This window comes from Neopelma chrysocephalum, unplaced genomic scaffold (assembly GCF_003984885.1).
Source record: "Neopelma chrysocephalum unplaced genomic scaffold, ASM398488v2 Primary Assembly neopelma1_90, whole genome shotgun sequence".
NCBI classification, from domain to species: domain Eukaryota; kingdom Metazoa; phylum Chordata; class Aves; order Passeriformes; family Pipridae; genus Neopelma; species Neopelma chrysocephalum.
In genome coordinates, this window is record NW_020897752.1 from 1,093,314 (window position 1) to 1,120,738 (window position 27,425).

Here is a 27,425-nt window from a genome sequence, read left to right on the forward strand (position 1 = left end):
GCCGGCTGCCCCGGCCGGCCCCGGGCTGGCGGCTCCGCGGCGCTCAGCGCGCCATGGCCGGGCGCGGGTGCGAGCGGGCCCCGCGGCAGCGGAGCGGAGCCGAGCGCGGAGCCGCCGCCGCTCCGCCGGGAACTGAGGTCACGGGGAGGGAGGGACGGAGGGAGCGAGCGGCGCTGCCGCCCCCGGGCCGGCGGCGGGACCGCCCCGCCGGCGACACGGGACCGGCCCAGCCGAGCCCGGCCCGGCCGAGCGGAGCCGAACCCAGCCTAGCCCGGCCTAGCTTAGAGAAGCCGAGCCGAGTCGAGCCCGGCCCAGCCCTTGCCCGACCCAAATGGCGCCCGCGGGGCCCCTCAGGGGCGAGGGGGTGGAGGGGCAAGGGCGGTGGGACCCTCGTGACCCCGTGAGGGAGACGGCCCTGAGTCCCTCATGAGCCACGGAGGGGATTGGGGGGGACGAGGGGAGATGGCGCTGGAGACGGTGATGGGATGTGAGGGGGAATGTGACGGGAGATGGCACTGAGTCCCTCCTGAGCCAGCAACAAGGACATGAGAGGAGATGACATTGGAGAGGTGAGAGGAGATGAGTGCGGGCATGTTGAGGGAGATGGCACTGGGGACAGTGAGGGGACGTGAGGAGAGATGGTGTTGGCTCTCTCGTGAGCCACTGATGGGACACGAGGGGAGATGGTGTTGGGGACAGTGAAGGGACACGAGGGGAGATGGCGTTGGGGACAGTGAGGGGGAATGTGAGGGGAGATAGGACTGGGTCCCTCATGGCCCTGGGCTCTTTGAGGGGACATGGGAGGAGGTGGTGTTGGAGACAATGAGGGCATGAAGGGAGATGGCACAAAGTCCCACACAGCCCCAGGCTCAGTGAGGGGACATTACGGGAGATGGCATTGGGGACAGTGAGGGGACATGAGGGGGGATGGCTTTGAGTCCATCATGGCCTTGACCTCAGTGAGGGGAGATGGCATTTGGGACCCTCATGACCCAGTGAGAAGACACAAGAAAAGATGGCATTGGGTCCCTCACAGCAAGGAGGGATGTGAGGGGGGTGAGGGGAGATGGTGTTGGGTCCCTCACGGTCACCTGAGGGAACAGGAGGGGACAGCGGTGTTGGGTCCTGCTGAGTGGACACACAGTGGGTTTGGGGACACCAGGTGAGGTGGCCACCAACCGCCCAGCCTCTGGCTTTGGGGTGCTGGCCTCAAAGGAAAGGGAGATATTCCGTGGTGAGGGAAAAATGGGGAGTCCACATGGCACCCCACCATTGTGGGCTTCAGCAGTGCTTCCTCCAGTCCCCCTCCAGCAACTTGAAATAGGGGATCTAGCTCTTTGTTGGGGTCCGTGTGCTGGGTGGCACCATGGATCCAAAAATGGGCCACATTAAGTGTTGCTTCACCCCAAACCTCCATCGCTGGGAAAAGCTCCTAAAGAACTCAGATACAAGTCCTACTTGCCATCACAGGACAGAACCAGGAGCTGGTGCAAAGGCTTGATGGAGGGGGGTTAAAGAAATAAAAATAATAATAAACTCTCCTCCTGAGATTGAGGTGAAGAGTTGTGACTCGGGGCTGGGTTAGTGCCTGCACCCGACCCTGGAACTGAAAATGGAACTGAAAGTAAAAGCAATTAAAAAAGGAAAAGCCAGCAGCTCCCCAGGAGCACATTCCCTGTCATTCCCACCCCTTCCTCTGTAAATAACCTGCTGGCAGGGAAGGAAAGGGCTGAGCAAGGACTTGGATAAAGAAACCACACCAGGCCAAACCTGCTCTTTCCCTGCAGGAACAGCCCAGCCAGTTTAACAGCTTTGGAAACCATGGGAGAAACTCCCAGGGAAGGGAAGAGAGTGCAGCTCTTTAGTGCTTGGGTTAGAAGTGAGCCAAAGCAGAAAACTCTTTATTTTTCCAGCTCCCCACCAGCCCCTAGAAAAGAAGAAACATTTTAAGTGAGATCTGAAGGATAAGAGCTTGTCTCAGCACCTGAGGAGGAAGGTGACTCTCTCCTGCTGAACCGGGGGGGAATTTGAGGGAAAGGACCCCTCTAAAACCCCCACACAACTACTCCACAGCAGTCCTGAGCATGAAGCATCCAAGCCTGATCCCCAACAAGTCACTGGAGAGACTAAAGTCAGCTCCTTTTAAAGCAGCCCAACAGATCCCACGCACTGTTTTATTCTTTGCTGGTGAATTTTAGGATTTAAAGCATGAAGTGTAAGGAAAACGAGCAACACCAGCAGGCATGTGCATCCATTTGCATTCCTCATTGCTCCAGAGGCACCAGGTGCAGCATCCAAACCCCCATGGGGGTTGGAAGGAGATGATCTTTGAGGTCCCTTCCAACCCAAACCATTCTGGGATTCTATGATAGGGCAGACTTCCTGGTCTCCTGCAGCTTTCCTGGATGCTTTGAATGCCCCAAGCATTTTACTCCCAGTAAAACGAGTTGGTTGTAATCCCTTAAAGCACCCACCACACAATTAGGGATTTACATGGAAAATTCCTCGCTCCCAGCATTAGACAGCTGCCATTCTCCTTAGACAAGCTTGGGAGGCTCCATCCCACTCCCTCCACACCTTGGGCTGCTTCCCACTCTCTTCCCAAGAGGTTTTTAACTCTTTGCTTATTATTTGCAGCCCAAAGTTGGCATGAATAACGTGATCCAAAGGGAGAGGAGCCACTGGGCAGTTGTGACGGACAGAGAGTGAGGAAGGACAGAAGGCTGTCACCTCCTGAGCAAGGTGTGTTACATGCAAGATGCTCCTAAGATACTACCTAATGCAGTGCAGTTATAGGGCACTTCAATAATGCTGCCAGTGATCCAGGCAGGAAAAAAATTAGTATTAGGAAAAAAACACAGAAGAAACCGTTGGCTTATAAGCGAACACACCTCCATTTCCACAGCCAGGAACAAGTGGTTTGATTTTAAACCTCGTCCCATTTCCATTTGTTAACAAAGGGACTGGGAAACAGCCACTCCTTTGGCAGTGGCTGTTGTGAGGGATTTCAATCACCAACACTCACATCCTTGTGACTCAGTGCTTTGTTGGCAATCATGACAGCACCCTGTAATTAGTACACGTGGTTGTCAGAGGTAATTATGTCATAGTGGAGTGGTTACACTTCCAAGGGGTCCCTGCACCCCCAGCATGCCCCCAGGGAATGAGGCAGAGCAGATAATCCATGTAAGACCACAGTGAATCAAAAGCCAGGCTGGCCAGCAGGATTTCCCAAATCCCATTCTGGTGACAAACGTGCCCAAAAAGTGGTTCCCTTGGCAAAGGCACACCAGGCATGTGCTCAGACCATGGGACTGCAGAGAGGCCGGGCAGGGCTGTCGGGAGGCACTGCAGAATTCCTGAGCAATGGCTCGGGTCACGTTCCTTCTGCTGAGCATTCCCTGAGTGTTCCGGTGCAGGAAGTCGATTGTTGCAACCCTCACCTCACCTCTCTGCATTCTGCTCTTAGCGCAGCCTCAGCGCCCACGTGACTGCTCAGAAAACTCTCAGCTGTTATTTTTAAACTTCAGACCTCTGTGGGGAGTTTTTAGGGGAGACCTCTACTCCTAAAGGCCCACAAAAAATAACCAAGGAAAACACACCAACCTGGAGCACCTTTACATTTATTGCATAGGGTGTGACCCTCTCTCAGTTGTATAAAGGCTGCAGATTTCAGAGTGCCAGTACCCAAATTCACAGAATCCTGGACTGGTTTGTGTTGGAAGGGACCTTAAAGATCTCCTTCCACCCCCTGCCATGGGCAGGGACACCCTCCACTAGCCCAGGTGGCTCCAAGCCCTGTCCAACCTGGCCTTGGACACTTCCAGGGAGGGGGAGGCCAACCTACCCCTACCCTCCTTCAGCTTTCATTCCCAATTCAGACTGGGACAATCCCAAACGTGAACACAACCATAACTGTGGTTAATTTTCACTTTTATATGTTACCAAAATAAAACCATCTTCCTCAAGCAGAAAAAACAAGGCCCAAGTGCTCAAAACAGTTTTGAACCAGGGCATTTAGTCCTTAAATCATCTCCCAGCAGAAAAAATCACAGCGAACGCTTTGGTCAATGTATGATGGGGCTGTAGCAGCCCTCACATCAAACCCTTTCCCACCCTGAGAACAGGATTCAAAATGTAGTTTTGCCTCCTAATTAATGACCTCACAACACTAATGACCTCACTTGGGTCTAACACTGACAGCAGCACGTGCAGAGCTCTGAACATTAGGAAACTACTGCCAAATTTGTCACAGCAACTGATTCATAACCCATCGTGTCTGTGTCTCTCATCTGGTACCAACACTGATAGCTTTTGATAGTGAGGACTTAAGACAGTCAAAACCTCAGTGCTGTCCCAAGGAAAAGTGCAAGTTTTCCCAGATCTGAAGAGGGAATTGCTGCTCCATGAGATAAATGCTGCATCTTGGGGTTTGTCACTGCGCCCCAAGTTTCAGAGGAGGAATATCCTCTACTCCTCCCTTCCAAAACCTGTTCTCTCACACTAAGAGAATGGGACTTCAAAAAAGTGATTTCTAACTAAAACTGTCATGAGCTTTCCAGGGATAGAAATGCCAATTTTTTTAATGACCCAAGAAATTAAATTCCAGCTCCAGGAAAAGAAAACCATCTCCTAATCAGGCTGGAAATGAGGTATTTAGGTAGGAGACAAGGAGTGCCTTATTCATTTTTCCATCAGACAGAGCTATGTCCAAGTGCTACATTTTGTGTTTATTCTCATGCTCTTCCACTTCCAAGTCCTGCCTGAAGGACCCATCAGCCCATCCTCAAAGAAGGGGAATACAGGAATTTCTCATGCCTGTTCTCAGGCCCTGCCAACTGGAATAATTTTACCCACAGATTTCTACTTGTTACGTTTAAAATGACATTTATATTAAGGAAAATCCACGGGCTTTGGCAAAAAAGGCACAGAAGGATCTGAGTGCAGAGCTGCTGACCTCAGAAATACAGACAGACCAACCAAGCAACATTATGATAAAGTGTTTATTCATTTTTTTAAATATCAAATTTTCTTTACACATCAATTTCGTTGATAAACAGTCCCCCGATATTAAAAAAAAAATAAATCAAAAAAAGAATCAAGTGTGTATTACTTTGGGCAGAACCACATCCCACTGGTGACACACCCACTCTCCTCCCTTCAGCCGCCTGCGAGGCCGCAGCGTGTTCAGCCCACGAGAGTCAACAACACAAACACAACCAGCTTTAGGATTCCTGAGTATTGATTCCCTCAAGTTCCCTAAGTGAGTCTGTAAAACTCTGAAGCTAAAAAGCATCAAAGCGTGACCCAAAGGACATTTGGATCACAGACCAAGCCTCATCTACACAGTGCAGGAAGAAATCTCTTGAACACTTCAGAGGGGAATGATGTACACGAAACTGACCCCGTTTCCCAAGCTGACTTCCGAGAGAGGCAGGCGAAAATACCTCTGGATTTCTCCTCTTTGAATTCCTGTTAAAGTTCTGGGGAGCTGTTTGGCAAGAAATCCAAGTCTGGTGAAGAAACCTCTAGGATCTGCTTCTCCTTTTGTCAATGGCATAGCATCTTAGAGAAAACTGAAGTTAGCATTCAGCAAGTACACTTAAATATTGCTACTTTTGAGGAGAGGATGGCAAGAGGGAGAGACAAAGACAGGAAGAGAGGAACACAGAGAAGGTACAAGATTAACAGTCCTGAAAACCAAGTGCCCATGAATAAAGTCAAACAGATGCAGCAACGAGGCAGATTGTCAGGGTAACAGCACAGCTCAGCTCTGTCCAGCAGCAAGAAAACATGCCAGGGACCATCACAGGAATAATCCCTCCTCTTGTCAGTCACCTGTGCCCAGAAACTTCCAGATTTTGGGATTTCACTAAACATCCCTCTGTGCTCACCTGCGGCCTAGTGTAGAGAAACACGTGCTCAGCAAGAGGCCAAGGCCATTGCTTCCGTATCTTTAAGGAACATAATACATCCGAAACCAACAGTGGCTCCAGGGAACACCCAGAAACAATCTCTACAGACCCACCCGGGTCTCACAGGCACTGGCAGCTTCACGAAGCAGCTTCTGAGCGTTGCTTTACTCTCTAGAGCAGGAATTTCACGGTGAAGTCCCTTTGCTGATGTGACATTAGGACACTGGAGCAGTGATTGATGATGAGGGGGAAGAGAAGAGAGCAAGGTCTGATTTTAGGCCAGGATACACAGCTCTTTGGAAACCTGAACAGCTTCTGGTGGTACCTTTATCCCCTGCTGTAGCCAACAAGCTGTAGCGCTCTGCCATCTCTCCTTCCATAGAAATATTCCCACTCTGTGAGCCAGGTCAGCACAGGGACCAGCGAAGGCATTGCTGGAGGCTGAGCAGAGGATGTGTGTGTGCACGCAGCAGAGAGGACACACATTGAAACAAGGACAACTTTTAGACAGCGTTCGCTAAACACACGTTCTATTACATTTTATTTTAACCTTAAATACTCACCACTGCCCCAATTTTCTCCTAAATCTCGCTCCTAAAAAACTTATTCACTAATTCAGCAGCACGTAGCCATTCACTCAAAGCAAGGCTCGGAAATGAAGAGATTCAAATCACCAGGCTTGGACCTACTTGATAAAAGTTTTACAAGTATTTATCAGTTGGGGGTCAGGGTTTGTTTCTAGCAGTTGGGAGAGAGTTACCCAGGGAATTCTAGCGCTATGGATAAATGCTTCCATACAGCTTTGGCAGGAGGGCGGGTTTCAAAACTTGTATTTGACAAGGAGTAGTAAAACTGAGCATTGAAGCAGACTGGCTGATGCTCTAAAGCTTTTACAGCGTAAATTCCGTATGCGCAGCCTAAGTCGCCGTGGCCGTGAAACCAGAGCCTGTCCCCAGCCCGGGGCAGAGCAGCAGCTCCTCAAACAGAAAGGGTGAGCGCAAGGGGCTAACACTGAGGAGCTAACATGAGGAGCTAACATTGAGCAGCCAACATCTGATGCTCCAGGCAGCTGGCAGTAGATCCACCTGCAGATTAAGGGTGCAGGTTCAGCTCTCCTGCATCCAAGAGGGCCGACCTGCACCTGGTACCTGCGTTACCACCTCACCCAGCCCCAGGGCACAAACCAGGAGCAGATTCGGCTGTCTGAAGTCACTCTGGATCTGGGAGCTGGAGCCTCGTTGCTGCTGCTTCTGATAGTGAACCAGATGCAGATGGGAACAGGTCTAATATATTCTATTTCCTAAGGCTTCTAGAGACCTGATGACACTACTCCTGTACCAGGCCAGGTGCTGCCCTTCACAGAGGGGCTTTTGCTGATTTGAGGTGCTCACTGCAAGAATATTAAACCAAACCTTCAGCAGGGGGAACTGCACCACTCACACGGTGAAGACGAGAAAGCTGCAGCCTGGCCTCAGGAACTCATTTTGAGCAGAGCCCCAAGTGAATCACTGGATGCTGCTCAGGCAGGGGGTTCCCAGACAGCCAAGCACTGCTTCCCACACGGAGCAACACCCGCTGCCAGCATCACAAGCAGAGGGATATAAGCCAGACCTGTCTGGGAGCTCCAGGCCTGGCTGGGACTGCCCCAGCTCATGGAAAAGCTCCCTTTGACAGTGGAATGCCTTAAGGCTCTTCGTTACTGTAAAGGATCTCCTGGCTGCCCACGTGTCTGAGACGAATCTGACACCAGCGCTCACTGACAGCAGAAACTCTTGCGAGGTGACAGATGAAACCAAATCTGTGTTGGTTTTAAATGCCACCTGCATGAAAACAGCCCAGCACACATGTAGGAAACCTGCTAAAGCAACAGGGAACACGAAACACCGGGACACAGGCCTGAGACAATGACAACACCACATGGAAGCCACAAACAAAAACACGTGTCTGGTGCTGCTGAGCCATCACTCCACGTTCAGCTCAGTGCAGCAAGTTCAAGATGAACACCTGACACAAAGCCACTTCTGAGATTTGCAAGTGGGACTAAATCAAAGTTCCTACTTAAAATTTGGTTTCAGCCACACTTTCCTTCTCCTTCCCCAGCCCCAACAGAGTTTTGGGGCTTTGCAGAGCATCGCAAAGGAGTTCATCCCCCCAAAAAAAGCATCTGGAAAGGGCTTCCTACAGCACAGCCTCGGCGAGGCCTCACCACACAGGGACTCCCCAGGGGTGTCCCAGAAGGCCACGACGGTTGTAGCACAGAAGCCACGTCAGTGCATTTGTTTCATGAACCCTACTGGGGAGCCCTCGCTCTTGAAGAGGTGTGAGATCAGCACCCCCCAGCTCAGAGGCTGATCATCCCCAAACATGCAGACAAACCAGTGCAAAGCAGATCCTTCTTCCAATCACAGCCCCTCTCAGAGCACAGGGAATGCAGCCACCGAGATGAAGTTCATTCCTCCCCGGGCAGAGGAGGATTTGGAGCCATAACACACAGTTGGTTTGTTAAACAAATTCGTCGTTAAGGTTTTGCCTTTAAGTGGTTGAGCTTGTTCTTTCTGCATGGGGGAAATGAGATGTGGGCAAGGCTAGAAAAAAATGTCAAATACTCCTTTTCCCTCCCCCTGTCCCCTGCAATTAATACCAATGCATCTTCAAATAAGTTAAAATGTCTCTAAAGTTTTGGTAGCACCAAATTCTATCCCTTCCCTTCTTCTATCCCCACGTTGTAAACTGGAACACACTGGCCCAAGAGCATCACAGAATATTCTGGGTTGGAAGGGATCCACAAGGATCACCAAGTCCAACTCTAAATCTAACCAGCTTAAAAGGGTTTGGCAAAAATAAGCATCAGCCTTCCCCGTGCACACACAAAAACACACTCCCCAAAAACCCCACACCCCTCGCTCCTCTAACAAAGCCTTTTTGTCTGTGGGCATCTACACATCTTTAGTCGCTGCCGGGATAGTTTCAACAGCTGGATTTTGGGTTACAAAGAGCTACAACAAATCCAGAGTCCGTGTGGACTCCACGTGCACCTCCCATCCCATGGCCAATTCCTGTCACAACCCACTTTGCTCCAGACAGGGCAGTGAGCGCAATGGCTTCTGCTTTTTATTCGTAGCACTGGAGCTTATTCTAAAATTGTACATTTAAATAACCCAGTCATTTTAATCCAGTACGAAGAATTAAAAGTTATCCTGTCCACACAATGCTAGGATGTTTTCTTTCTTCTCAAAGGCCAAATCTAATAAGTAAAACAGAAGAGACAAGTTACTTTGGCTGCAAATAATTAAAAAAATCTGGCTCAACATTCTGCTCATCCATTGTGGTGCGTAATTGAGATACATCCTGTAGAAGACCCCCCAGCCAGCTCCCCGTTACGTGGGAACGACGATACTCTTGGCCAGCAAAATGAGAAGAGCAAGATCTGCGTTTCCATCCGCTTGTTCCAAGGCCTCGAGAGCCTCCCGCGGGGTGAAACCAGCACCGAGGATCCGGTCGACATCAGCCGCAGGGAAAGCAGGGGCTGGAGCGGCACCCGCGGCCAGTCCGGTGCAGGCAGTTGGGGGGTTCAGTGGTGGCTCCTCACACCCACCCTCAGGAGCAGCACTGCTGCTTCTCCCAGGTGCTCCCGAGAACAGGCCCCGTGTATCCTGAGGTGCACCTTCACCCAAAGCAGGCGTGGAGGAAACGGGTGTGTTTTGCTCCAAAGTCGGACTAGCTGGACTCCGAGAAGCTTCTGCCAAAGCCTCCCCCTGCTCCAGGCTCTGCTGCTGCCCAGGTGTGGCTGCAGAACTCTCCAGGACCAAATGGCTCTTACCTGGACCCTTCTGCCTTCCTAGAGCCCCCTCCCCGAGCGCAGGCTGACCTTGACCGATGGGCCCGGTGCTGACGTGCTCTCTGCTGGAATCACAGGGCTGGCTCCCCTCAGACCTCACCTCGGGGCAGGAACAGCTCTGTTCCTGGCTTGCTGGATCCGAGCCTTTCTGCTCACCTTCAGGAAGCCCCTTCTCAACTGCTGCTGGCTCTCTGCGAACCATTTCCAGCTGGGAGACTTCTTCCGAGGTGAGGATCTTACATTCCCCTTTCCGACTGATAACCAAGAGTTTGTGAAGCTCTTTCAAGGCTGATGCCAGAGGGAAATATGGCTCTTCTGAAGGTCCTCCTGGAGCTGTGTTCAGCTCGTGGATGCTGGAGGGGGAAGAGCTGACTTCAGCCATCAAATTAGACAACTCTGCAGGAATTTCCCCAGTGCTTTTAGACTGCAGGACATCACTGGTGGGAAGCAGAGCCCTCGAGGAGGACGGAGACTTCAGCAACTCCACCTCCATGGAAAAGGCGTCCGAGCTCAGGTCAGATACACGTCTGTCCTCGGTCTGCTGCTTCTGCTCTCTCGCTGAGCTCCGCACTTCAGCTGCATCCTGCTCAACTACATCTACTTCCATGGAGGCTTCCATGTGCACACAGGAGGCTGACAGCTGGATAATCCCTTTTGCACAGGAAAGACCTGCTCTCTCCAGTCTATCTCTTGTTTCCTGGGGAGGATCTTCTGGCTGGTTGGCTTCTGCCACAACAGGTTTTTCAACCCCACCAACATGGCAAGGAGGTTCTGGGTCAGTTGTCTCAGTTTGTTCCTCCAGATGTTCCTTTTCTGGCTCTTTGCACGTCCGATGGTCTATGGAAAGCTCATGCTCTTGCTCCTGCTCCGAAGGCAGACAGACATCTTCATCCTGCCTGTGCTTGGCAGCAGTGTCGGTCAAATTGTCTTTTGTCACTTCCAGAGGATGTTCCTGACCATGATCTTGTCCTTTAGCATTACATTCCTTTAAAATGTCAGCAATAAATGTTTCTTTGAGTGTCTTCTGTGAAAGGCAAGCTGGATTGGAGCAGGTTCCCTCCCTGGTGTGGGGAGATGGGTTATTTGCCAAGGAAGAGCTATTGGAAAGATGCTCTAACACCAGAGGATGCTCTTTTTCCGGGGTTATCTGGCGTTCAGGTGAAGAGTCAAAAGTCTTGACGGCTCTGGGATCAATGGGCTCTGCGAGGCTGGATTCGGATGAGCAAATTGAAGCAGGGGCAGAGACAGAACGATCAAGTAATTGATTTGTGGGATTACAGATCTTGGAATTTAGTCCTGAAGACTGGACTGGATTTTGAAACCCATCAGAAGCTGGTAATGAGGGCATTTCCAGTGAGGTAGTTTCTTTGTCACTATTCTCTGGAGAAGACAGAAGGACAGGAGCAGTCAGGACACGGCAGAACCACCGTTTGCACCGCGGCAGAGCAAACCAGAATGGGTGGCTGTAAATACCTGGTCTGTGGCCCACTCCAGCTGCAGTAAACACACACTACATGCATCAAGGCTTCCGACGTTCTGTTTGGATTAGGAAACAAACACACCAAACTCGTGTTAGCATTCAGAGCACACACCATGCACAGTCACAGCCCTGCTCAGCTCCCCTCCTGACCGTCCGGCGTGACAGCGCGGAGGCTGCAGGAGCTCCTGCCTCCCAGAAGGATTCTGCCTGGGAAATTCGGTACATCAAGTCATGATAACTCTGCCAAAGAACAATTTAAAGGTTGCTCTGTACTGTCTGTGCTGCAGAGCGGTCCGTGGGTGATGCTACACACTTGGTAAACCACACACAGCACAGGGCATGCGTCTACTGGTCTGTTTTCCCTCTGGCTGGAGATATTCAGGAGACATGTTTCAGGGATATGAGAATTGAGATGGCTACACCATTCTTGGGTCGTGCTCCCAGCAGTGCCATCACAGGCAAGAGAAGGCGAGCCAACACCAGCCTGCTGCAAAAGGGTCCAGATCCAAGGGGGAAAGAATCCCCCAAAGGAGCTGCTGACAAGGCTGGGAAGAGCAAAGCAAATGAGAAACAGGCAGAAGCCAAGCCCAGCTCGCTGCTTCCTTCTCCCCATGAGACTGGATGAATTGCAGACGTCTACCAGTAGCACCAAACACTGCTCTGGTTATCAGGAGAGGTTAAAGAAGTGACCTTATCTTGCTGACAGTCTAATCTAGCTGAGGTATCAGCACTCTCGTTAAATCACTCACCTGACCTCTGCGGTCAGATCAGTCCTGCCATCACAGCCCTGCTCCTCCCAGGTCACACATCCACATTTTGTGCTGCATGAGCTCCCTTTCCCTTCCCAAATTCAGTGGTCTTAAACACTGGTTTTCCTGAAGTCTTTCCCTTTCTACAGGAGTACTGGGGCACAGCTCACCATGCCCACACCTACAGCCAGGATTCCCTTTAAATTCCACAGCATGGAATCTGCCTTTCTCTCCTCAGCCTCTTGTTCTTTTATTCCCTGTTAACTAAAACTGGTGCAGTACGTGCCATGATACCACCCCTTGGATTGATGCACTGCTCATCTTTCCTAAGGGAAAAGGCTTGTGACACAGGATATGGATATGGATGAAAACCAGAGGGATCCTTTCTGTTTGTATGTGGAAGGATTACGTTCTCACTCTCTGTTCCCAAACCAACCCTTTAGGGAGGAAGCAGAACTGTCCTTTGACCCGTTGGATCATTAATGAGGGTCTGATCAAACCCGCTGGGGAGGTGCATTTAGGCAGCAGCAGGAGCTGGTTTTCTGCCAAGCACTGCTCTGTGTCATCCTCCTCCTGGGGCATCTACAGGAGCTGAATCCCAGCCCCATCAGGGATATCAATCCAGCTAATACCAGGAACAAACTCTTCCCCACAAAGTGCACCATCAGGGATAAATTCCTCTCAGGAATTTAAATCAGGAACAGCCTGAGTTGTGTGTGGTGGCAGCAACTTGGACTGAGGCTGCCTGGATGAAAAGCTGCATATGGGGTGACCTGCCTGGCTACACTTCCTTACTTCCTCCTCAAACAGCTCCAGTTTTGCTGCCAGGTCTGGGAATCCCCCATGATCACCGAGTTTTCCAGTGATGGGAAACTGGCACAAGAGAGCATGAAGCCCTCAGAGATAAATGAGGATGTGGAGGATCCGGATCCCAGTGAACTACACCAGGGCTCCACCACCACCTCAGCTGCCTTCTGCAGGTCTGAACCACCAGCAGGTCAGCTGACAGAAGTCATGAGGCTCCCTTAAGTGGGCTTCAGGGATTAAATAAAGCTCAGGGATAATCCAGGTGCATTCAAAACGAGCACTTTAATAGCCTCCAGGTGCACGCAGCCATTTGTGTTGTACCATCTCCTGGAAGGCAGCAAAAATTCCAGCTCTTAGGAAAGAACACACATCTTGGGGCGAGCTGAGCTTCTGTGGTGCTTCATCTTGTTCTCTTTCTCTCCTTCTTCCGTTTCCTGTTCTTTCCTTTCTTGGTTTTCCTGGTACCACCTAGCAGCAACTCAAGTTTTGGAAGAGAGAGAGAGGGAATTTGCTGACATTTTAGGATACAGCCAACAAATGCCTGTGGGCCAGAGGCTGGTCCTGTGTCAGGACTGTCACAGTCAATCTGAACACGACCCCCCTTAGTCCTGTGTTTTGGTGTTCTGTGAGCATGAAGTGAACACACAACATGCATTTCCTATTCCCATAAATCTTTTACATTCCTCTAGGGCTCAGCATCAACGGAAAGTGGTCGAGTGCTGATTAGCCTGAACAAAGCCACGTGGTCCTTAGAACTGTATGAGGTACATAAGCAGCTCGGATTTAAGTAATTTCAGGCACTTCTCTTTTTCAAACACTCGACTAAAATGTTTTTATTGTAAAAACTCATAAGTTTGAGCTGAGGGTCGCTTGTTATTCGACCCTTTCAGCAGAGAACTAACCCAACCAACTATAATGTCTCATCCAAAGTGGAGATATATTCCAAAAACCAACTCAGGCTCCATCAGGCTCCAGGTTTTAACAGGAAAAGAACTAATATTTACACCTGCCAGGTTATGGGAAAGAGACACGAGCCCAAGGTACTAAGCCCGAGTTTTAGAGCCATCAAAACCTGATTGGAAGGACAAATATGGTTAAATATTAATATTTAAATATAGTTAAATATATATAAATATTAATATATAATAAACAAAAATAAATTTAATATATGGTTAAATCTTGTTATCTCACTTCAATCTTAAATATGAGCATGCTAGAGTCTTAAAAAATGAGCAATAAAAAATGTTGAAATCAACATTATCAGCTTAAACCTGACCCAGCAAAGAGTTCTACATGTGTGTAGAAAGTAGAATTTACTCTGTGCTTCCAGAGGGAAAATGAGCAGGAAGACTCAAAGGTCTCTATAAAACACTTGGATATAAAATGTTACCTTTAAAAGTTTTGGAAAAGCCTAAGAAATACACCCTGAGGTATTCACAACTTCCCTGTAACAGCAGGGAAAAAATAATGAATTCTTCTTTTAGCCAAAAGCTGAATTAAGGGAGGAGTTGAACAGAAAATGTGAGTTTCAGACCGTTTGGCTCATAGCTCAGCTTTCAGCTCTTTTGGCTGAAAATAAAATTACTTCACTAAATTTTGCAGCCACCGAAATCTTCCCTAGCCCAGGCACTGCATCTGTGCACCATTTGGATTCCAGGGGCACCAGGAACAGAACTACGGGAGAGTTCTCTTTGCAGATCACATTTAAGGCTGAGGATGCACATCGGGATGTGAATTCAGCTTTTGAAATTTAGAGCAACCACAAGAAGCAATTCCCCCTCCGAGGGCACGAGCACCATTCCAGGGAAAAATGCTGCAATAGTGCTGTTTCTAAAAATTGCCATGAACTTTTGTCACTGCCACAGCTGCTCTATTTTTCCATGGTGCAGCCGTTAGGAGCAGGATTTGGGAAGCCTCCCCAAAGCTGTGCTTACACGAGGCTGCTGAAAAACCACAGCTGAGCCACAGCCCTGCCAGGCACTACAAGGTGACACCACTGACCGGGTGTCACAGACAACCATTCATGTCCACACCTCAAGGACCAGGAAACCAGGGCAGGTGGGAAGCTGCAGGGAAAGCACCAATTGAACAGCAACCCCCCTCAAGTGCCTTCATGCAGGTTTTGCTGTCCAGAAAGGAAGAGAGAAATGCACTTGGAGCAAGAACACAGCCCCTTCTCTGCACCCTTTGATGCTGCTCCCCAGAGCTGGAAGGGGAACTGCTCACAGACATCCCGACACTCAGCAAAACAACATGCAGGCTCCCACTTCAGCTGGGCTCCTCCTGGTACCTGCTTCCTCCACGGATTTCTGTATTGCTTCTGCCAGCTCCTGGTCCGCGATCTCCTCGGGCCGCACGTCCTCGCGCCCGGCGCCGTAGGCCAGCCGGGCACACTCCGGGAGCTCCCCCTCCGGCAGGAACGTGGTCTGAGAGCCCGTCGTGCCGATCACCAGAACGTTCTTCTTGAGATCGATGGAGCACTGTGGAAGAGAGCCACACGTCAGGGGCCTGAGGGAGAGCCAGTCAGGTCCCGGAGACAGGGGAGAAACAAGGTGAGACAACCCGACTCCAATGGGAACAGCTCCCAGCAGGTAACGCCGGGCCGGGAGCATCAGCTCGAAGCAAAGGGTCCTGTCTGACTCGATTTGCAATAAATAATTCAGTTATAAAGCTTTGAGCATCTTTGATTAGAGCAAAAAGCTTCAGGCAGCAGCCAGGCACCCTGGAGCTGTCCACGATGGATGTAGTGTACGTGCTTCCAGGATAGAAGATATCCCAGCATCAACTCTCTCCAGGAAAACCCTACTGAATTGACAGACGAGGCACTTATGTTGCACTTTGCACTTAACCTGGAAGAGCCAGTAACTGTTTCAGAAGAGATTTTGATACCTGATGCCTCTTAAGCATATCCAGTCCTAAGAGCATGTCCATGGGCTGCTCTTCCAGGATGGAGAAGGAGCACGCCAGGAAATCCCCTTCAATCTGCACCTGAGCTGAAACACAAGGGAGAGGAGTTACCACTACAGCACAACAAATCTGCTTTCTGCTCTTCCACCTGCTGGGGAAGGTCTGGGCACATCTGAAACCAGAGCTCTGACGTACTGCTCTGGTCACAGAAAGTCAGCCCTGTGCAAGCCCCAGGGACTGCCAGGCCTGTCACAGTCCCAAGTTAATTATTTTAAAAGCTGACATGCTCAGGAGCCTCAAGTCCTGCTTCTCTGACCCTCCAAACTCAAGGGGCTGTGAGTAGCTCATTAGAACACAAGCCTAAGCAGCAACAACAGTGAACAGAATTGATTTTTCAGTAATAAGGACAATCTTCTCCATCCAGAAAAGCTGCACAAGAGCACAGAGAGGCTCCTCTTCCCGAAGGAACAGCACACACTGCACTGTGCTGGAGCCCTTCCTGAGCAGCTCTCCCTGCCCAACACTCCCACCCCAAACAGGAAAGGCCTTGGTGTTCCACGTTCACCTCAGGTTTTGCCCCCAGAGAACGTGTTCTCTACACCTGCAGGAGCTGGGGACTCCCTCACCTCCAAGTGTTATGGTAATTCCACTAAAATAAGCATTAAATGAGACAGAAAACAGAGTTCTGTGCCCGAGACAAACAAAAACGTTGCAGATGCACTTTGATTTTACTCTGTGGGAGTTACAGCACCCAACCAGACACTCCTCAGTGCCAAGACTGTGGGAAATGCAGTCAAACCCCTGCTAAAGCTGCCCCAGAAATGCCAGCACTTACCTAAGTGCACTCTGCCAATGATTTTCTGTGTCCCCACGCCCTTGGCGATGCCAGCCCACCGCCGATCCACCAGCCTCATGATGTTGCACCTCTCAGCACAGGCTTGGCTCATGATGGTCATCTGGGCACCTGCCAGCAACAGAATTCCTACTAAATCCCCATCACAAATTAAAATTCTCTCCTGGAAGAGCTCAAGATCTGGCACTCTGTGGCAGCCCCAGGGCATAAAGGCTTCCTGGGAATCCCACTGTGCTGACCTGGCTGCCCACACACATATCAGCACTGACTGTTACTGCAGAGATGGAACAACCCCAAGAACTTCCCCTTTGGGGCTGTGGATGGGAACCACCACGTTAAAGGCATGTGAAATCCCCCTGTCTGCAAAATGAGATAAGACACACACACAGCAGTGACCTTCCAGGAATGGGAGCCCCAGAAAGTCTCCCAGGAGCCCTGAAAGGGGTGTTCACATGCTGCTTCTCTCAACAATTTGCTCTGCTGCCCTTAAACAACGCCCAGGCTGTGCTCAGGGTTTAATAAGGTGCTTCAACATCTTGTCGTGTAGTGCTTTATTATGGGATTTCTGGGGAAAACTACGGGGACGTTTACTGTCACCCTCAGTGAGGGAGAGTGTGGAGAAAGATGAAAATGGGGTCATTCACCTGAGTCCACAAAGGCTTTCACGGGGTGCCCGTTGACTTTGCAGTTGATGTAGAGCATCACCACCTGCCCGAAGCTCTCAGGCGCCTCTTCCATCGCTATCGTCATGTTCTCTTCAATGTTTTGTTGCCTGAATTTCATGGGGAGAGAAAAATCAGAATTTCTACCAGCCAGGCCTTGTTACATCCCTCTGACCCACAGACAGAGCTGGAAATCCCACCTTACAAACACACATTTAAACCACGGCTTCGTTAGTAAACACAGACCCTGGAGCTGAGGGATTGCTAGGAATGATGTCGGTGTATTCCAGAGATGCCAAGCTGCTCCCCAGCAGCCACTGCTCCTTCCAGCCCCTGCCTAACTCACACTGCAGCTCCTGATGACCTTGTGTTGGCCACGGGAACCTGCTGCCACAGCATTAACCCGGAGGAGTCTTGAGTAAAAAACCCGTGTATCCGTTAGTCACGCCGAGGGCACAGGGAGATGTTGCCAGGAGCTACATCCCTGGAATCCCACACAGCAGCTGAACATTAAAATCCTCCCGTTTCCCTGGTATCCTTCCTTTTCCAGGCATAGGAAGGGAGGGAGGTGAGCAAAACCACAGCGAAAATGTCACCATGAGCACAAGCCCTTGGTGCAAATTCAGGCCGACAGAAGAAATGCTCTTCCAGAAGCCCCTCATGGCCCCCAGGATAATCTTGGAAGTGATGGCTATCCACACTGACTGCATCTCCAAAAAAAGGGAAAAGGGCTCCTATTTTGATGCCATTTCATTTTTCACTAGGCAGGCTGTGAAATCTGGGGACTGCTCAGCCCAAAGTGTTCCCAAACAGCTGCACAGCCTTGGGCACATCCCCTTTATCTGTCCCTCATCTACAGAGAAGGGAGGCGTTCCTGTGCCTCCAAGCAATGTTTCACTATCTACAAATGTCTGGTTTCTGCATTGCTGAGCGTTTATCCAACACCAACAACTCTTATCACCACTGAATTTTGTTCTTACCAAGGATGAGTCTGTACCAGACAGACACTTGGTTATCGGGGCAGGGGGGAAACCACCAGCCATGTCCTGACTCAAGGATTTATCACTCAGTTGAAGAAATCAAGCCTCAGCCCAAAGCAATTACATTTGGCAGGCAGCAAGAGGGAGGGAGCTGATGAGCAGAATGTGTTTCTGCAGAACATTGCTCCGACAGTGGTGATGGTGGAGTCTGGAATTAGCCAGAGACACAGAAGAATTAGCAGGATGTGAAACCAAACCTCCAGGGCAGCTGGGAGAAGTGACGCCGCGTTGCTGTGCTGAGCTCAGCCCAGAGACCAACACTGGCCCAGCCCTCTGCTCAGAACACAGCTGAGACACCCCAGGTTCCACCTCTCAAGAGCAGATGTGCCTTCCACAAGTGCTCCAGTTTCAGACTGGACCAGCACAGGCAGCTCCAGGACATCACACACATGGACAGAGGTGGTGCCACCTCATATCATGGAGCCATGGAATGGTTTGGGTGGGAAGAGACCTTAGAGACCATTCCACCCCCTGCCATGGGCAGGGACACCTTCCACCAGCCCAGGCTGCTCCAAGCCCTGTCCAACCTGGCCTTGGACACTTCCAGGGATGGGGCAGCCACAGCTTCTCTGGGCAACCTGTGCCAGGGCCTGCCCACCCTCACAGGGAAGAACATTCTGTGCTCAGCTGGACACACTTCAGGGATGGGGTGCACCTACACATCCCAAATCCCAACCTTCCCGCGTGCCAAGGTGGCCTGGAGCATCGCCCTGCAAGCAAACGTGTCCTGATACAAGGAGTGTGTTTAGATTCTGCCTCCTCCAAGGAAAAGCCACCATGGATGGCAGCACAGAGCAGTGTTTTCCCCAGGGAAGATCCCCGAAGCCTGCAAGGCACTTTGGTTTATTACCTTATGTCTTCTTCTATCTTGGCCTGTGCCTCGAGATCAAAGGGGTCAGCAGAATAGAGTCGGATCCTCTCCTGCTCCCGCCGGGCTCGGTCCTGCTGTTGCTCCAGCAACACCCTCGTGAATTTTTCTGTGGGAACAAACAGATATAGAAATGCTTTTTACTGGAAATTACTCTTGCAAATCAAATTCTGGCACAGCAAACGCTTCCTTTGATGCCAGCTGAGGGGCAGACTCGGCAGCACACAGAAAAAAGCTTCCTCTGAGGGCAGCACGGATGGACCTCAAAGGATTGGGGGCAAATTTGGGAACCTGCTGAGATGAAAAGCAACTGGACAGAGCTCGTTATCCTTGTGTCCCTATCCAAACCCTGCCCAATCAAACTCAATTTCCTGGCACATACATTTTTATAAGGAAAAAAAATGAAAAACTCACAAAGACTAACAGCAAAAATTCCTTTAAACCCAGGGAAACCAAAGCCAGAGATTATAATCCATAAAGATGAATGCCTACCACTGGAACCAAGGCTGGACACTAAGTCTAGATGCACATTTTAAAACCACAGCTTTTAGATCCCCATTTTTTGGACAGTTTCTGGCTATTTTTCACTACTTGGATGGGATCAAGAAGGACGTGGCAGTCCATGGAGGTCTGTACACAAGGAGGGTTGTGGGTTTGCTTCCAGGGATGCAGTTCCCAGGAAGCAGCTCTGCCTCAAGGGCTGTTACGTGCTCAGGGAGGTCGTTTGGTACGTTTTGCAATTTGGATTTTTGAAATTAGGCTTCTGTACAGCAGGTGCCTTCATCCAGCACAGCCACAGGGCACGGATCCATGTGGATATTTGGGAATCAGAGCCGAGCTGAACTGGATCTGTGCCCAAACACCGAGAGGAGCACCTGTGCAGCAGGACAAGGGCATAACCAGACCAAACCACTTCCTCCTGAGAGCCCAGTGCAGCCGTTTGGGACTGAAAATGGACATCTGGGTCCAAGTTTGAGGTGCACAGACCAGGCAGAGCAGCAGAGGAGCCACTTTTGAGCATCTTGGGCTTAACCTCTGGTTTCCTGTGCCAAGAGCAGCACCTCTGCTCAAGGTGATGGGAGAGACTCCCAGCAAGAAGTGTGAAGAAGCCTAAGAATGCAAAGAACGTGGTTTTAACTCTGAATATGAACTAAAGCCAGAATTAAAAATTAAGTAGGCTGACAATATCCACAGAAGTTTCTTTCTGGCTTCCCTTAACAGAGGGAGATCACTCAGATGTAACACTGAAAGTGGGAGAAGTCTCCTGCTAAAAGCTCCTTCTCTTCACTCATTTCTCCAAACTCAACAGGATTTATTTCCCAACTAAACATCCTGCAGAGGTTTAGAAGCACATCTGCATGCCCAAAATTCTGCTCTTGTCATACCAAAAGGACACCAGAGTTCAAAGCTTTCATTACAGGAAGAACGAGGGACCCACATCAGCTACTCAGCTGCAGAGAAAGTGAAGGGCATGGTACAAGGCTTCAACTGTGCCCAAAACACACGGACACTTCCAAGATTAACAGAAACTTAAACATTTATGATTATTGTTATTGAAAAAGCTCCTGAGAGACACTATTTGTGTGTTCCTTTTCCTCTCCCTTTCTGAGGCTCGCTTCCACAGCAGCCAATAACTACGGACAGAGCTGGTTTTGGAGCGTGCTGCTCCCTGCTGAGTCCCAGCAGGCTCTGGCATGCAGCAAACACACCACCTTTATTGGAAAATGTGCATTTGGGAGTGTCTTAGTGAAAAAATCGGGAGCTGAGTCACCCATGTTCACAGACACCTGACTTATCTGCGCATCTGGTATTTCTGAGTAGGGGACAGAGGATATTAAAGAAGCCAAGCAGGAGAAATACACCCAGAAAGAAAGGAGCTCTGCCTCGAGTGCTCCCAAAGGCACCTTTCACCCACAGCCTCCATGAGCTCGTTAAACACCCCTGATCAGCCCTCCAACAGCTCCGAGCCCGACTCACCGAGGTCCCCGCTCAGCAAGGCCTCGGCCAGGGGCGGGTTGCGCTCCTTGAGCAGGGACAGCTCGTGGGGGTTGGCCAGCAGCATCTCCCGCAGCAGTGCCGGGTTGTCCAGGCCCTGCGGGAACGCCGGCGCATCCGGGGGCGACGGGCGAGGCCGCTGTGCCGGGGGCTGGTGCTGCTGCGAGGATGTCCCGGGCACGGCGATGCTGCTGAAGTCTATCCTGGGCAGACCTGGAGGGAGGAACACCACAGGTGTCGTGGGTACAACCCGCTGGGAAACCACGGGAAGGATGAGCTGCCCTTAATGCTGCATTAGGGCGGATCCCGTGAGCAGCAGTTGAGTCGGAAGCGCAGCCACGGCCCCGGGTTACTGGGTTAGGAACGACGGCGCGTTTATGTAACTGGGCTCGTCTGTCTGCCCCATTTTTAATCCCCTGAAATGCACTTGCTGACTGGTTATTCCCAGCTTCACAGATGTGAATCCCTCACGGAGGGACCGCAGGGCTAAACCCAGTGGCTCCGAGGCACTTCAGAGTCTCTCGGGTTAAAAAAAAGCAGGGGGAAAAAAAAAGTAGTACCATTCCTGCAGACCTGCATTGCAGGTACCCATCCTCCAGCTGAGGCAGGACCAGGACCTCAGCAATGCTCCCACGCCCTTCTCAGCCAGTGGCACCTTTTTCAGGGATATTTTATGACTGGGATTTGCTAGGAATGGCTGTGGAAGGCAGGACAGAGGTGCAGGGCTCCACTCAAGACATTCCCAGAGGAGCCTTTCACGTGTACACACGATTGTGCCACTGGGTTTGGTAAGATGGGGCTTCTCAGGGAATTTGCCACAGGACAGGTTTAGGACACATCCACGGGCGCTGTTCTTGGGTCTGACAGGGCTGTGCCATCACACCCAGCGGGAAGGGAACCAGTGCTCGTAGGAAAACTCACACACCTTCACCAAAACTGTTCTGAACCCTCCTGGCTGCCTCCATATTTCCCCAAAACAACAGTAAAATGGCACTGGCTTCCTCAGGACAAAACAAACATTAAATTGGAAGCCCTTTAGCTAATATAAAAGCCCCTGTGCCTCATCCCAGTCACCTTCCCTCCCTCGCCCAGTGGGGTGTCAGACACTGTCAGGAGCTGGATAAATCCCGAGGAACCTCTGCAGGCTCGGAGCAGCAGCTGGCCCGGAGCCTTCCTCACCTGGGAAGCGGATGGAAGGCCGAGGCTCCACCGTCTCCTTCTGGCGCAGGATCACCACGTCCCCGTCCTTCAAGCCATAGGAGGCCAAGGACCTGTTGTTGTCGGTCAGCGGCCGCTCCGCATAAACGATCTGCGCGAGGGGGGAGCGCCAGGAGAGCCACCAGCACCACAGAGCGGATGGAAACCAAAAACATGGCAAGATGTTACTTTTCTGTAGGGAAAAAAGCGCTCCAGCAAATCCTCCAGACCCGTGTCAAGCTTCAGAAGGGAAGGTGTGATGCTCTCACAGGCCCGGCCAACACCCCTCGGGCACGGCAGGGCCTCAACACGTCCATGGTTGGACAGCGCAGGGCTGGACTTGCCGAGACCCAGCACGTCAAAGAAGGGCCAGTCTGCCCTGATTAGAGGCCAAGATCATTAAGGGAAAGCAAGCCTTGACCAGGACTGTCTGCCCACGTTTCCAAACTCCAACCTCTGCGGTTACACAAGTCAGGGATGTTTTCTGCAGCGTGACTTGCCCCCAAGACAGCACCCACTGACCCTGGGCGTGCCGGCAGCACCGATCTGGGCACATCCATGGATGAGCCAGCCCAGCATCTATGATCTCTCCCTCTTCCCACGACACAGCTCCCCAGAATAACCAGTTCTACAGGGACCTCAGTCATTAGCTCAGTGCTTTCCAGTTCACTCCAGTGACGTAACTCTATCCACACTTGGAGCACCCAAAGGCTCCGCTCAGACTGCCATCAGTCCATGGTGGGAATGAGCTTCTTGTGACTATCAAACACAAAGTCACATCCATTTCTATTTTGATAACCTGACTTAATGAAGAGTCTGCACATTAAACACAAAAACACTGAGATAAAGGTGAATAATCCCCATAGGACCATTTCCATTAACAATAGACCTGTAATACCTACAGAGGCCCTGAATCACAGGGAAGTAGGAAAAGTAAAATAAAGCTGGGCTTTATGGGAACAAATATTCCCAGAAATGGTATCAGCCAAGGCAGAGGTTTCTGTGCATTCTCTGGAGCACAGCGAGATCAGGTGGATTGGTCCGACCGATCCTGCCCCTGGCAGGAGTCCAGAGCAAGGAGCACCAGAGAACTCGGCCTAAACCCCTCGGGACCACGATCCAATTTCATGTTTACCATCTTGTGTAGCCAAACTGCGTCTCTTTGGGGCTGGAAAAGGCCAGTTCAGCAAGAACACGTTCACCACAGGTCGAGACTGGCTGAGCCGCATGGGAGAAGCTTTCTCAGCCCCGGCGTGGCCACAGCCCTGATGCTATCGCAGGGAGCAGAGCCAACACGCTCCCAAAAACCCAACTACTACGTGTCCTAAGGTCTAGACTACAGCCTTCCATTGCTTCACTCCAGCAACGCCAAGATCTTACACAGACTCTCACTGACATTCGAGCAGCAGAGACCCACTGCCAGCAGCGGTGCCAAAGCAGGGCAAGGCAGGAGGAGCACCAATAACCAGAACCCTGTAGGACAGCAGCCAGAGGCAGCAGAACTAGGGGAACACACGCGGTGGAAATGAGCATAAGCTTCCCCTACCTTCTCACTGACACCACCCTGCAGGTACCACCCAGCCTGGGTCCCTCCCGGAGCCCCCCGGGCCGGGGGCAGCGATATTGAGGTGCACGGTCCCTACCCCACAGGGCAGCACCGGATAACCAAGGTCAGCCCGCGCTGGCAGAGCCCCGGCACAGCTCTCACGTTACCGGCCGGGGTCGGCGCTGCCGCAGCCACAGCGAGTGTGTCATAAATCCCAGCTGCACACCCAAATCTGGAATGGCAGATTCCCTGCGCAGACACTCTGGGAGAGACGAGTTAATCAGTTTAAGTGAGGCTTTACCTCTGTCATCTTGCTGGGATTGGATTTATGAGCATTCGGCCTCACATCCCAGACAATGAATTAAGCGCCCAGCACTCGTGGTACATCCATTACAGCTCGGATTAATCCACTCCTGACCCCTTCTGCTCCACTCCTAAAACAGATTGGATTGTGATGCCTCTTGATGCTCTGGTTTGTGGCTGTTTTGCAGGCTCTGGACCTGGGCTCTTCTGGAGGAGACCTGGGCAGGCACTGATGGATTCACTGTGCATGATGAATCCATAGGGTAGAACCTCCTCATGGAGCAGGGAACCCCAAGCAGGAGTGCTGGATACCACCAGCAGGCAGCAATCAAGCCAAACCCAGAACCCATCAAACATTCCTGAGCATGGCAGAGGACAGGACATGGAGGGCACAAAGAGAAACGAAGGGAATGAGGTGCTGCCAGAAGAACATGGCTCTGCCAAGAGCCTCCCTGTCCCTCCCCCTGAAAAGCCACGGCCTTGGTGCATGGAGGAGACCATAGGAAGCCCAATTATTTCCCCTCTCCTCACCCAGCTCCTCTTATCACCACAGCCACAGGCGCCGCCTCCGTTATCTCACATCGACCTGCGACCTCGGCCTCCCTCAGTCCCCTCACAGCTCCCTGCTCCACCCACACCGGCAGCACCCGGAATTAACCTTCCAAACCAGCAGGGAGCAAGGCTGGGATTAACCCTCTTCCACACACAGTAATGGTTTACTCCACCCTGCACGACCCTCACAATGAAATTCATCCTCTCTTGTGCCAACACAACACCTTCAACGCAATGTCCGTCTTGGTTGTGGGAAAAGGGCAGGAAACAGCTGAGTTTGGTAGATGTAAAACTGCCTGTTTGTGGTTTGAGAATGCAAAATCCTTCCATACAATGAGCTGCATCACTGATAACTTGCATTTTTATAACTTTCACAGAAACACAGAATCATCTGCGTTTCTAAAGCCCTGCCAGCCCATGGAGTCCCCCCTGTGCCTGATGCCCACCTTGTCCCCAGCCCAGAGCACTGACTGCCACGGCCAAGCCTTCCCTGGACACTTCCAGGAGTGGGGACTCCACCACCTCCCTGGGCAGCCCCTGCCAATGTTTAACAACCATGAAGAAATTCCTCCTGATGTCCAACCTGTTCACTAAAGATCCTCAGAACACCTCACAAACACCGGGCAGAAAGAGCAGAGAGAGGAGCAATAAATAACTGCCTGGAAAGCACGGCACGACGCGGCGCAGGATGATGCACATGATGCACGAGAGGCAGATGGAGGAGCAGAAGGAAGGCAGAGGTGGCTACAAAAGCACAGCGCTGCTCCCATCCCCTGGGGCCGGCAGCATCCGAACCCTGCCCGGGTCAGCTGGGGGGGAACAACTCAAACCAGGGAACTCCGGGCAAAAAACAAGCGACCCCTCGTTCTCCTAAACCAGACCCGGAGTTGCAGGTCCCTGTGACACAGGGGACAAAGCTGACAGGCAGGAGTTTGTGCTCCAGTTCATGCCTGGAGATGTCAAAGCCACTGAGGAGTCCCACACGTAGGGGTTGTCCCCAGATCCAGGACATGGACACAGGATTTGCTGGAGCACAGAACCTTTATGTGAGGGGGAGGTTCTCTCTTTGTACCTGCCCAAAATCAAGAGTTCTTCCTCTAAAGGAAAATCCACCTCACCTGGATTTTCTACCATTGCTCTGAGACTGTTTCCCCTCAACACCAACCTCCCATTCCAAAATTCCCCCTGCTCTGAGACCACTTCTCCCTCAACACCAACCTCCCATCCCAAGAAACAAGGCTTGCCCAAGGCAGAGGGAAAGCCAAGCACCATTGGGAACCTGCTGGATGAGGACAACTCCAACTCTGGGCTGCTCCTGCAGCAGCTCTTCCAGCGCTGACTAATCTTGGCTTGGCTGGAAAAACACTTTGTTAATGGGGACTGGGAAAAGGCTCGGGAAGCAAAAGCCACCACCAGTAAACTCCACAAACTCTGCCAGGCAGGGCCAGCCTGAAGAAAAGGAGCCAGCCCCGCCCTGCCCAGGAAAAACCGGGAGGAACGGCCACAAAAGTGGGACTGAACCCAAACCATGAGCAAACCCCAGAGGGACGGACAGATGGCCCAGGGCCGCCCCCACTCGCAGCCTCCCGCGTGTTTTGGCAGCGAGTGAGCCCCGAATCTGGGCTGAGAGGGGGAATATTTGCTGGGAAAACCACACGGATGCGCCCGTCTGGTCCCCACACCTGTGTGGAAAAAAAGGAGGAAAAGCCTCAATGTGCCCTTTCGGCCCCAGATTAGACAGGGCTTTGATGGGATAAACAAACCCCTTCCAAACATTTCAGATCCGCTCCCGAACATTTCAGGGGGTTGAGGATTCCACGGGCCACCACCTTCCTCACTCTCCGACTCCCTTTTCTCTCGTCCAAATCCTGCCCCGTTTAAACACCAAATTCCTACGAAACCTCAATAAAAACAACAAACCCACGTTATTCTCTCCCCCTTCCAGCCGCTCAGCGGGAGCAGACCGAGCCTTTTCCGGAGGCACCAAGTCACCGAGCACTCGGAGCCCCCTCCCGAGGGGCAAAACGAGGATTTTGAGGGAAAAGCGACAGAGGCGAAGGAGAGCGGCGGGGGAGCGACCCCGACCCTGCCCAACAAGCCCCAAACAAGCCCCAAACTCCAGATCCGCGGGACGGAGGCTCCGGGGACCGCGACCCCGGGAAAAGGGGGGGCACGGAGCCGCTCCCAGCCGGGGGGACCCCGCCCCTGCGCAGGGCAGGGGGCGCAGCCGCTCCCACCCGGACCCGACCCCGAGGGCACCGCCCGGGGCCCTCCCGGGGGCGCCGCCGCCCCGAGCGGCGCGGGGGGGGGCAGGCCCTGACCTGGCTCTCGGCCGCCGGGATGCCGGACTCCAGCTCGCAGAGGGCGCGGAAGTTCTGGAGCTCGAAGTCGGCGTCCACCTGGAGGCTGAAGGTGATCTCGGAGCGGTCGCGGCGCAGGCAGAACACGGTGAGCAGCATGGCCGTCCCCGCCGCCGCCGCCGCCGACAAGCGCCGCCGTCGCAAAGCGCCCGCCCCGCCGGGCCCGGCGCCGCACGTCAATCAGCGCCGCCCGGCCAATCGGAGAGCGCCGGCGGGGGGAGGCACCGCCCCCTCCCCAAACCGGCACGTGGGAGGGGCCGGAGCGCCCCCGGGTCCCTCTGCCTGCCCCGGGTTCCTCTGCCCGCCCCGAGTCCGTGTGCCCCCAAGGAATCCCCGTGTCCCCAAGGGGTCAC

General features: G+C 52.0%; 1 protein-coding gene across 4 annotated transcripts; it reads right to left on the minus strand.

The window, feature by feature from the left end:
* Positions 1 to 4,984: 4,984 nt before the first annotated feature.
* LOC113972248 (protein DDI1 homolog 2) lies at positions 4,985 to 27,215 on the minus strand. 4 transcript variants are annotated; one of them, XM_027693107.1, is made up of 10 exons: positions 27,034 to 27,213; positions 22,294 to 22,423; positions 21,097 to 21,327; positions 19,102 to 19,228; positions 17,194 to 17,321; positions 16,532 to 16,660; positions 15,679 to 15,782; positions 15,080 to 15,269; positions 11,227 to 11,289; positions 11,019 to 11,133 (listed from the first exon to the last, which is right to left on the minus strand). In XM_027693107.1, exons 1-9 carry the CDS (start codon positions 27,169 to 27,171, stop codon positions 11,273 to 11,275), a joined length of 1,194 nt encoding a protein of 397 aa, XP_027548908.1. In that variant the 5' UTR covers positions 27,172 to 27,213; the 3' UTR covers positions 11,019 to 11,133; positions 11,227 to 11,272. The 4 variants fall into 4 exon arrangements, with proteins under 4 accessions (XP_027548905.1, XP_027548908.1, XP_027548907.1 ...); XM_027693104.1 differs by lacking the exon at positions 11,227 to 11,289 and having other exon boundaries at positions 4,985 to 11,133; positions 27,034 to 27,215; XM_027693106.1 differs by lacking the exons at positions 11,019 to 11,133; positions 11,227 to 11,289 and adding an exon at positions 12,350 to 13,257 and having other exon boundaries at positions 27,034 to 27,214.
* Between the last annotated feature and the right edge of the window lie 210 nt (positions 27,216 to 27,425).

Bases quoted from the DNA above. Each gene is read 5' to 3' on its own strand.
- LOC113972248 (XM_027693104.1), bottom strand. From the start codon at position 27,171: ATGCTGCTCACCGTGTTCTGCCTGCGCCGCGACCGCTCCGAGATCACC. The intron at 22,424-27,033 runs GTCAGGGCCTGC...CCCCTCGCGCAG, and splicing joins TCCCGGCGGCCGAGAGCCAG to ATCGTTTATGCGGAGCGGCC. The intron at 15,270-15,678 runs GTATCAAAATCT...TCTCTTCCACAG, and splicing joins ATATGCTTAAGAGGCATCAG to TGCTCCATCGATCTCAAGAA.